Source organism: Gekko japonicus, unplaced genomic scaffold, assembly GCF_001447785.1.
Source record: "Gekko japonicus isolate JY-2015 unplaced genomic scaffold, Gekko_japonicus_V1.1 scaffold4621, whole genome shotgun sequence".
Classification (NCBI taxonomy): Eukaryota; Metazoa; Chordata; class Lepidosauria; order Squamata; family Gekkonidae; genus Gekko; species Gekko japonicus.
In genome coordinates this window covers 41554-53088 of record NW_015169319.1, presented here as the reverse complement: position 1 = coordinate 53088, position 11535 = coordinate 41554, and the positions used below count along the sequence as shown (strand labels likewise).

The 11535-nt window shown below is 50.1% G+C and overlaps 1 protein-coding gene across 1 annotated transcript in view; it reads right to left on the bottom strand.

The window, feature by feature from the left end:
- TMEM145 (transmembrane protein 145) overlaps positions 1–11535 on the bottom strand; it is a 48107-nt gene that overhangs the window by 26934 nt on the left and 9638 nt on the right. Inside the window, exons 2-8 of the mRNA XM_015416618.1 lie at positions 10408–10482; positions 9424–9501; positions 5953–6039; positions 3735–3836; positions 3564–3648; positions 1063–1134; positions 596–664 (exon numbers count right to left, since the gene is read on the bottom strand). Coding sequence (XP_015272104.1) covers positions 596–664; positions 1063–1134; positions 3564–3648; positions 3735–3836; positions 5953–6039; positions 9424–9501; positions 10408–10482 — 568 coding nt within the window. The remainder of the gene's footprint in view (positions 1–595; positions 665–1062; positions 1135–3563; positions 3649–3734; positions 3837–5952; positions 6040–9423; positions 9502–10407; positions 10483–11535) is intronic.

The following is an 11535-nucleotide window of genomic DNA, read 5'->3' as shown; positions in this document are numbered from 1 at the left end:
GGCTTACAATCCCTTTCCCTTCCCCTCCCCACAACAGACATCCTGTGAAGTAGGTGGGGCTGAGAGAGCTCTCAGAGAACTGCTCTGGAGAGAACAGCTCTGAGAGAACTGTGACTGACCCAAGGTCACCCAGCTGGCTGCATGTGGAGGAGTGGGGGATCAAACCCAGTTCTCCGGATTAAGAGTCTGCCACTCTTAACCACTACACCGAACTGCTTTAATCCAATCTTAGCTGTACTTATCGCCCAGTTACTTATGCACCTTGACTCTAACTAGCCCTTCCTGGCACGTAACCCACCCACCCCGCCTATATATAAGGCTTAATGAAATCTGTCTCCATGTATCTGAAGAAGTGTGCCTGCACATGAAAGCTCATACACAGAATTAAACTGTGTTGGTCTGGAAGGTGCCCCTGGACTCAACCGTTGCAAAATAAGCAAATACATTCGGATCCAGCCGATTTGCGTGATGCATAGAGGGTGCCGAATACACACCTCTTCCGCAGCAGAGTTTTGACACCCAGCTGACCCAATGGACTCAGTGACTTCACAGGTTCCTTTTCTACCCCACAAGCCTCCTCCCTGCCCAGACTCACCCTCCACTCCGGCTGCGGTCATAAACATCTTATATGTGGTGTGAAGAAGCTGCCGTCCCTTCAACAGATCTGCAAAAGATTTAAAAAAAAAACTGGAGGAAAACCTTTCTACACTCTCCTTTGAATCCATGTTCCCCTTTCCCTTCCCCTCCCTGCAACAGACACCCTGTGAGGTAGGTGGGGCTGAGAGAGCTCTTTCGAGGACTGCCCTTGAGAGAACCCCTCTGAGAAAACTTGTGACTGACCCAAGGTCACCCAGCTGGCTGCCATGTGGAGGCGTGGGGAATCGAACACGGTTCTTCCAGGTTAGAGTCTGCGCTCCTACCCACTACACCAAACGGGCTCTCAAGGACTTCCTGCTTCCCTGAGAAAGCTGGCTGCACTGTGCAGAAATGTATCACTTAGCCAGTGATGGCTGCCACCCCAAATGCCCGTGTTTCAGCACTGGGGTACCCGCGAACACTCACAGCCAAAGTAGCAGGAAATGACGAGGATCAGGATAAAGATGAGCAGGAACGTGATGTCTGTCTCTAGGATGCCTGAGGAGGACAGGGGGAAAAGTCTGTTGGAGGAAAGTCCACCCTTTGGACATCCGCCCGCATGCCACCTTCAGTTTTAAAGAGGCCGCCGTTGCCCTCTGGAGGGCTGATTTGGGACTAGTGTTGCCGATGGCTTGCTGGCTTGCTCTCCAGCAGCTCAGTTTGTGTAGGGCAGAATCCATGGAATATTGCAAAACACCGCGAGTCTTCCGTCCTCTCTCTCTTTCGAAGGAAACCTGCTCTGTAAAAGAGCTAAATTCGAGTCCAGCAGCACCTTAGAGAGGAGCTGCGGTGGCTCAAGTGGTTAAGACGCTGAACTGCAGGCTGTGGAAGGTTGGTAGTTCAGCAGTTCGAGACCCGAGTGCCGCATGATGGAGTGAGCTCCGGTCTCTGGCCCCAGCTCCTGCCAACCTAGCAGTTTGAAAGCAATACATTGCAAGTAGATAAATAGGTACCACTTCAGTGGGAAGGGAACAGCGTTCCGTGCGCCTTGGTGTTTAGTCATGCCGGCCACATGACCACGGAAACGTCTTCGGACAGCGCTGGCTCTTCGGCTTTGAAACGGAGATGAGCACCGCAACCCTAGAGTCGGACTCGACTGGCTTTCGAGCAAGGGAGACCTTTACCTTTAGCACCTTAGAGACCAGCCAGATTTTCAGGGTATAAGCTTTCGAGAGTCAAAACTCGGAGACAGATCAAGAGGAGGAGGAGGAGGAGGAAGAGGAGGAGGAGGAGATTGGGTTTATACCCCGCCCTTCACTTGGAGTCTCAGAGCGGCTTACAAACTCCTTTCTCTTCCCCTCCCCACAACAGACACCCTGTGAGGTGGGTGGGGCTGAAAGAGCTCTGACACAAACTGCTCTTTCAGGAACAGCCATGCCAGAGCATGTGACTGACCCAAGGTCGTACCAGCAGCTGCAAGTGGAGGAGTAGGGAATCAAACCCGGTTCTCCCAGATTAGAGTCCGCACACTGAACCACTACACCAAACTGGCAGCAGCCAAATCGCTCGCTCACAACTTTAATGCTAGTCGCTCACAAAGTAAGAACTTTTGCTCACAAGACTCCGCAGCTTGGAGCAAGCATTGATGGGGACCCCAAAGCAGCTTCCACTGTTCTCCTCTTCTCCAGTTTGTCTTCACAACAAGCTTGTGAGGTAACTTAAGACTGGCCCAAGGTCACCATGGAAGATACCATGGAAGAACTGGGGTTTGTACCTCGGTCTCCCTCATGCCAGTCTGACTCACTAACCAGTATGGTAGAGAAAATAGAGGGGGGAGAGCCCGCAGGGCTCTTTTTGTAGCAGGAACTCCTTTGCATATTAGGCCACACACCCCCTAATGTAGCCAGTCCTCCAAGAGCTTACAGAGCTCTTCTTGCAGGGGCTACTGTAAGCTCTGGGAGGATTGGCTACATTAAGGGGGGTGTCGCCTAATATGCAAATACAAAAAGAGCTCTGACTGGGGAATTTAACGCAACAAAATTGAATCAAGTACCTGAAAGGTAAGTCAGAAAGCAAAAGCAGGGCCAAAAATCTAAAACGAAATAATAATACTTTCCATTTATCGATCGCTTTTTCCCCACTCATGCGGGCTCAGAGCGATTTATGGTTACTCAAAGACAATGGAGTAACAATATATTCGAGGGGGATAGGGAAGACAACATACAATATTTAATCACACACACACATTGTAGCTGATCGGAGGTTCAGCTAGTTTTAGATTTTGGCCCCGCTCTTGCTTTCTAACTTACCTTTCAGGTACTTGAGTCACTAACCAGAACACCTGGGGGCCTGCCAGGTGTTTCCAAAAAGTGTGTGGGGCCGGGTGAGGCCAGCAGAGCTTCTGATTGGTCACTGGAGATCTGATATAGACTGCCGGATGAGTTTCTTAGCTAGCTCACTACATAGATCCGTGCGTCTGAAAGAAACTATTTTAAACGACGTGTTCATTTTAAAAAGCACCCTGTGTAAACAGAGCTTCTGCTCGGAATGTTGAAGAGCTACAATCAGAGTTATGCGCAGCCTCATTCCTTGATATTTCACGCTTGGCTCTGCCTCGTACGTCAGCCATTTTGCGGTGGTGCTCATTGGCCTGTATCAGAGTTCAAAATAGCTGGGGATCTTCGCAACCACACCATGCTGTCATTTTCTACCAGATATTACATCATCACACTCAAACCTGGCATCTTCCTTAGGACCAGTGTTCCCTCTGAGCTGAGTTAGTGTGAGCTGGCTCACAGCGTTTTAGCCTCCGGCTCACACATTTTTGTCTCCGCTCAGGACGGATGGCTCCAGAGCAAACTAATTTATGCAGCAGCCAAATCGCTCACTCACGAACTTTAGTGCCAGTAGCTCACAAAGTCGAATTTTGGCTCACAAGACTCCACAGCTTAGATGGAGCATTGCTCAGGGCCCAAACAGGAGCTTACCAAACTCATCGGCCGAAAAGTGGCGCGTCCAGAAGGATTTGCCATTGGTCAGGATCATCTCATACTCCAGTTCCAGCCCGTCGCCCTGTGGGAGGACAGGACAAAAGTCACCGTGACCTTGGGGAAGGGGTTGATGAAGTCAGGGTTCCAGCGGGGAACGAAGAGACTCACCCCGCACTTGCTGAGCGCCACATACCACCAGCGCTCACGGACTGAGCGGAAGCTCCGGCCGCTCGCACAGCTCAGGTACCTCACGGAGCTCTCGGTCACCACCTGGGCGAGAGAATGCAGAAGGGAGAACAGCGATGGAGAATGAAGGGACGACGTGTGATCCAAATGCCTTCTCCTTTCCTCCCCACCCCCTTTTGCCAGTGTTTGACCATCAGGAAGTGCCTGTTTCTTCCAAATTGGAACACCCCAGGAGTTTCTGCACAACGGGGCACAGAACATACGCAAGCAAGTTGACTACTGCTCCCACTTATATCTTTCAGAATCTGTGTCCTTGACCACTGCCTATATTTGCCGAGCTGTAACTCCATGGGAGTGGAAGGAGAGCACAGAATGTAGTCATGAGTGCAGAATTCAAGGTCTCTTCTTTCTGTCTGTCTGTCTGTCTGTCTGTCTGTCTTTCTCCCTTCCCTGAGAACAGGGCTCAGGGCGGTACACACAGGGGTCATTTCCTGCAGGAGCGCACAGGAGTGGAGCTTCGGCAGTAAAGAGCCCAGGGGGTGGGCACATGCAACAAGCCCCACCCCCTGCTTCCAGCAGCCCTCAGTCAGAGCAAGAAGCAGCCAGGGAAGCTGCAGAGACCCCCAGTCCAAAACAGTCCAGTGGCACCTTTAAGACCAGGTTTTATTCAGGTACAAGCTCTCCCTCCTCTTTGAGGACAGATCTGCACATTCCTCCCCCCCCCCAATAGCTAGCAATCCAAAACAGTCCAGTGGCGCCTGAGCGGGGGGGGTTGCCTTCTGACACACTTCCGGTGATGTCAGGGGGTATGGCATATGCAAATGTTATGCTAATGAGTTATGCTAATGAGCTCCTGCACCTCTTTCTCTACGAAATGACCCCTGGGTACACAACAGTGTGTGTGTGTGTGTGTGTGTGTGTGTGTGTGTGTGTGTGTGTGTAAATTAACAATAAAAACAGTAGAATCCGCTAAAAGGAATGAGTCCTAACAAAGATGACGTTAAGGCTACTGATGATGGGGGGAGAGGCAGGAAGACAGGAGTGCCAGACACATGGAAACCGTCGCTGCCATCAGAAGATCCATCTGCTGGATCAGACCAATGGTCCATCTAGTCCAGCATCCTGTCTCTCACATGGTGGCCAACCAGTTCCTTCGGAGGGCCAGCCACAGGGCAGAGAGGCCAAGGCCTTCCTCTGATGTTGCCTCCTGGCTCTGGAATTCAGAGGATTAGTGCCTCTGAATGTGGAGGTTCCCCTCAGCCACTGTGGCTAGTAGCCATTGATAGACTTATCCTCCATGAATCTATCGAATCCCCATTTTACACTGTTTATTCCTGGGGCCATCACTATATCCCCTGGCAGCAAATTCCACATTTTAATCCCTCTCTGTGTAAAGAAGTATTTCCTTTTGTCCTTGCTGAACCTACTGCACATCAGCTTTTTTCAGGTTGGCCAAGTCTGCAGTGTCTTTCATGTTCTTTTATTCTTGTCTGGATGCTATGCTGGGTGGTCCCAATGTAAATCTGTCCACAACTGCAAGGTATGCAGTATACTCCTGCAGAAGTGAGGGGGTCTGTCTTTTGCTGATCAGATTACACAGAGAAGCCATTGAAATTCATAAACATAAACACAATTTCAACAGGAAAGAAGAGAGTTTAAAAATAAATAGGGCATGGTTCCCTGTCCTGAAAAACACAAGATGCTCTACATCTTACAACAGCACTACAGATAAGATTAGAATTTCAACAGCCTATCCATATGCAAAAGAACCTCCTCAGGAAAGCTCCTCCATTAGCATGTCACAGCCTGGGAAACTCCTACAAAATAATCTCAGCCCTACCCCACCTCCCTGAGTAGATATAAATTATCTGCCTACCATTTTTCTGTGTTATACCTCTGAGGATGCCAGTCACAGCTGCTGGCGAAACGTCAGGTACTACAATGCCAAGACCACAGCCATACAGCCCAGAAAATCTACAACAACTAATTCCTTTTGTCCCTTTCCGAGAAATTTGCTTTTCATGGCACAGAAAGGACACCTGCCGAGAGATGAAAGTGAGGATGTGCACCTGACGCTGTTACCCTCCCCAAGTCTTTGGGACAGTTTATTCTGAAACTGAATAAAATAAAGAAGGGGATCGGGGAAAACAGAGTTTGCAGAGGTGGGTAGCTAGACTTGCCCCCCACAAAGCCCCCTTACCTGGCATCCCGACCAGGCATACTGGGTTGTAAGGTTGATCACCTGGTTGTTCTCTGGGCGGATCACAGACTCCTTCATCAAACAATCCTAAAGAAGATTACCAAGTGCACAGTAATTGTAATATGGTTCACAGTGATATGATCCTGTTAATCAGCGGCTGGACAACGCTTGTCAGGGATGCTGTAGGCTGATCCTACATTGAGCAGGGAGTTGGACTAGATGGCCTATAGGGCCCCTTCCAGCTCTGTGAATCTATGATTCTATGAATTGTTCCTGAATGGAAACCAGAGCAACATTTTAGGGCAAAAACCTTATCCAATTTAATTTTCTTTAAAAGCAGCTGGGAAAGGGGGGGAATTAAATCAGGGCCTTTTCATCCTTTCCCCTAGACCATTTTCCATAGTCTAAGTTATCCCCTGAAGCTGTCATTTGCCCTGGGAGGTGAGAAGGATGGGTACTTTTTGAGCATGAAAGAATGAAGAAGAAGAAAGAAGAAGAAGAAGAAGGAAGAAGAAGGAAGAAGGAAGAAGAAGGAGGAGAAGGAGAAGGAGAAGAAGAAGAGGAGGAGGAGGTGGAGGAGGAGGAGGAGGTTGGATTTATACCTCGCCCTTCACTTGGAGTCTCAGTAGGGTGGCTAAGTCAATTTTTCTTACGGGCGGGGGGGCCGTCCTCCTCTCCCTTCCCCTCCCCACAACAGACACCCTGTGAGGTGGGTGGGGCTGAGAGAGCTCTGACACAAACTGCTCTTTTTCAAGGACAGCTGTGCCAGAGCTTGTGACTGATCCAAGGTCACATCAGCAGGTGCAAGTGGAGGAGTGGGGAATCAAACCCGGTTCTCCCAGATTAGAGTCCGCACACTTAACCACTACACCAAACTTTAAAACTGTATTCTGAGAAGAACCCAGACTGACTTCCCTGGCACAGAGAACGTTTGTGAGCAAACACGCCCGGCGCCGAGCTGGCAACTGATGCTCAGATCCCCGGAACTGCTGCATCTAATCTCACACCAGAAAGTGCACAGGATTACATCACACAAGAAAGAGATCCAGCTGCTCCCTGACATCGGCTATAATCATGCAAATTCTGTCAATTATGTGCTGCAGAAATATGCAAAAATCTGTCGCAGCTTTGAGGTTCCCACTAATGTTTCCCTCCAGCGTTCCACGGTGCTGAATAAATTGCCGTTCTTCAACCTGGCCGATTCCAGTTTAAGCTGTCTTGGAGAGAAATCTCAGCCCCTTGGGATTCTGAAATTGAAAAGCGGTTTCTTTTCCTACGCAATTGCTCAGCGGAAGACCCCACCGCTTTAGGGGGGAAACTCCTTCTTACATTATTCCATTGTTTGATCAACAGGTGCATGATTGTGTTCAGCCTCTATACAGCACTTCTTCGGTGTTTGCAAACTGCATTCCTTAATTATTTCAGTAATTCTGACAACAGCCCTGTTTGGTAAAGTCAGTGCTATTGGCCCTGTGCTAACTCTCCCTAGCAGCTAAAATGACAGACTTGGGTCACGTTGATGAGAAGGCAGCAGTCACCGGAAAAGACAATAATGCTGGGAAAAGTTGAAGGCAGCTTGACAAGAGAAAGACCCGACATTATACAGATTGACTCAGGCTGCGGTCACACTGGAGGCTTGGTGCGATCTGGCCACCCCTCTATTTGCAGCAGTTTAAATAGTTGCGGGAAGTTTTGATCAGTCAGAGCAAGAAGCAGCCAGGTAAGTCGCAGAGCCTCCCCCTGACCCCCCAAGTCCAAAACAGTCCAGTGGCACCTTTAAGACCAAGTTTTATTCAGGGACAAGCTCCCCCTCCTCTGTGAGGACAGATCTGCACATTCCTCCCCCCCCAATAGCTAGCAATCCAAAACAGTCCAGTGGCACCTTTAAGACCAGGTTTTATTCAGGGACAAGCTCTCCCTCCTCTGCGAGGACAGATCTGCACGTTCCCCCCCCAATAGCTAGCAATGCAAAACAGTCCAGTGGCGCCTGAGCGGTGGGTGTTGCCATCTGACACACTTCCGGTGATGTCAGGGGGTGTGGCATATGCAAATAGGTTATGCTAATGAGCTCCTGCACCTCTTTTTCTGCAAAATGACCCCTGCCTGGAAGTAAGCCCAGCTGAAGGGACCTGACTGAGTAGGATTCTCAGTGTTCTGACTTGGATGGTGGAGGCTAGCCCGATCTCATCAAACCTCAGAAGCTAAGCAGGGTCGGCCCTGGTCAGTACTTGGAGGGGAGACCCACCAAGGAAGCCCAGGGTTGCTACGCAGAGGCAGGCGATGGCAAGCCATCTCTGAACACCTCTTCCCTCAAAAAAACCCTGGAGGAGTCACCGTGAGTCAGTTGCAACTAGGCAGCACTTCCCAAGTTTCTGAATAGACCTGCACAGGGTTCCTCTCCAGTTCAGTAGTGTAGATTCAGCTTTGGTTTCGACACAGTGATGAACCCACCCATCTCTGATGGTACGCACCGTTGGTAACCACGGCCGGCTCTACTGTTAGGTGAGGTGAAGCAGTGGCCTCAGGCAGCCTATTGATTTTGGGTGTATAACAAAAACGTGGCTGCACAGTGGGTGTCGTGTACCAAATCTGGAAAACACTGTAATGAAGGAATGCACACAAAACTTCTATTTGAAATTACAAAAGACCTCTTATTGACTATTCTTTAAAGACGCAGTACAAGTTGAAGTTAAACATATGAAGCTAAATCCATAATACATGAGGTTAACCACACAGTATTCACCACGGCAACGGACGTCCCAGGTAAAGCTCCGTTTCAACCAGGCTTGCAAAGTACTTACCGTGATTCGGCGGGGGACACATACTTCTTCCCAGGACCATTCCTGCGCGGAAAACAGATGCGCCGCACCATGCCGTCGCCAGGAAGTGAAGCTGGGCAACGCTCTGGCAATGAGGCTGGAAACGCAATGGTACCATCGAGTTTCCAGCCCCATTGTCAGAGCGTCGCCGAGCGTCACTTCCTGGCGACGGCATGGTGCGGCGTGGGTGTGTTGCAGGGAGGAATGTTCCGGCCGGGGATCATGTGTCCCCCACCGAATCGCGGTAAGTACTTGGCAATGTTCCCTCTAAGCTGCGGAGTCTTGTGAACAAATATTCTACTTTGTGAGCTGCTGGCATTAAAGTTGTGAGCGAGTGATTTGGATACTGCATAAATTAGCCTGCTCTGGAGCCCTCCTTCCTGAGCTAAGACAAAAATCTGTGAGCTGGAGGCTCAAAATATGTGAGCTAGCTCACACTAACTCAGCTTAGAAGGAACACTGGTACTTGGTAACCCTAGTTTCAACCCTTTATAAGGGAGGTGCAGACACTGCGAGGGGGCGGGAAATGGCAGCAGGGAACAGCCGCTTCTGACAGGAGTCCCGGTTTGGAAAGGCACAGATTGATCCACACAGCTCTTGAGAGAGAGGGAGGCGGGGATCCGCCGCAGCTGCACGGCCGCTCAGAACTGACCTTATTTCCCTTTTTATAGACCGCCGGCCACTGAGAAGGATCATCGAAATAAAGAAGGATGTTCTCGCAGCATTTCGCCTTCAAAGAGAAGCAAAGGAGTGGTTAGGATGGGAGCCACGTTGCCCCAGAACTGGGGAAATATTCCATAGTAAAGAACAGACTTTTTAAAAAGGTGGCTAAAAGGGGGAGATGGAGCTGCGGTGGCTCAAGTGGTTAAGACGCTGAACTGCAGGCTGTGGAAGGTCGGTAGTTCAGCAGTTCGAGACCCGAGTGTGCCGCATGACGGAGTGAGCTCCTGTCTCTAGTTCCAGCTCCTGCCAACCTAGCAGTTCGAAAGCAAGACATTGCAAGTAGATAAATAGGTACCACTTCAGTGGGAAGGGAACAGCGTTCCGTGCGCCTTGGTGTTTAGTCATGCCGGCCACATGACCATGGAAATGTCTTCGGACAGTGCTGGCTCTTCGGCTTGGAAACGGAGATGAGCACCGCAACCCTAGAGTCAGATTCAACTAGCTTTCGAGCAAGGGAACCTTTACCTTTACCTTTAAAAGGGGGAGGTGACTGAAAACCATAGACAAGGGGTCCCCAGCGTGGTGCCCGTGGGCCTCTTGTCGCCCGCTGACACCTTTCCTGGTGCCTTTAAAGTTCTTTTTGAAAGTGGGCAGGGCTAAGTGGGACATTTCCCCAGCAGGGCTTCTGATTGGCTGTGCAGATTAAAAGGAATCCTGTCAAGCAGCGCTTCCGCCTGAAAAGTTGCGGAGTCACTATTAGCATTGGATATAACCTCGATCCCTGACATTTTGTGACTCGGCCCACCTTCTGCGGCAGCCATTTTGTGATTGGCCCCACCTCCTGCGGCAGCCATTTTGTGATTGACCCCACCTCCTGCGGCAGCCATTTTGTGATTCAGCCCATTGCCCTTTGTCAGGATTACAAAGGTGCCCACAGGCACAAAAAGGCTGGAGACTCCCGCGACAGACATACCTCCGGGTAGCGGAATCGGAAATCCAAACGCCCATAGTCAGACAGGAAGCAGAAGCGAGTCAGGAATACCCAGTCCTGGAGAGAGAAATTACCTCAGCTTCAAGATCAGCTCTGCTATATGCATCACTAGTAACACCAAACATACAAGGAGAACCAAGGAACAGAGTTAGGAATGCTTTCTCTTGATGTGGGCTTGAGGCTGGTTCTAGAGAGCCACAAGGCCAGGCCTTTGCAGGGTTCACAGGGCTGGAGTGGTCCCTCTCTCCAGGGTTGTTGTTTGTACTCTGCTGTGAAGAAAAACGATGGTGTGGTGGGGAACATATTTCGTTGCATTTTTGTGGAAGACACCAAAATGTCGTCCCCCCCACTTCACCAACGTTTTTCTTCTCTGCTTTGACTCAGTATTAGAGCGCTCCCCTCTTTTTCGTACTTTGTACCTTGCATGGGATATCCAAGAATTCTCGATTCAGCATGTCCCATCTCCTGCATATTAGCAACGTTGCCAACCTCCAGGCGGCACCTGGAGAACTCCCACTCTTACAATTGCTTTCCAGACAACCAAATCAATTCTCCTGGAGAAAATGGCCGCTTTGGAGGGTGGACTCTATGGCATTATACCCCATCCGAGGTCACTCCCCCCCAAACCCCACCTTTCCTAGGCTCCACCCCTAAAACCCCTAAGTATTTCCCAACCCAGAGCTGGCAGACCTACATATTAAAGAGAAGGGGTCCAAGTGAGAAAATCTGCCTGGAGGCCCCAAACTAGGGTTGCCACCCTCCAGGCCCGGGCTGGAGATCTCCTGCTATTACAACTGATCTCCCGGCAACAGAGATCCATTCTCCTGGAGAAAATGGCTGCTTTGAAAGGTGGGCTCTGTGGCTTTATACCCCACTCAAGTCCAATGCTCCCTCTAAGCTGTGGAGTCTTGTGAGCAAAAATTCTACTTTGTGGGCTACTGGCATTAAAGCGGTGAGCGAGCGATTTGGCTATGGCATAAGTTAGGTTGCTCTGCAGCCCTCCTTCCTGAGCTAAGACAAAAATGTGTGAGCCGGAGGCTGAAAAACTGAGCTGGTTCACACAAACTCAGCTTAGAGGGAACACGGCTGAAGTCCCTCCCCTCACCAAAG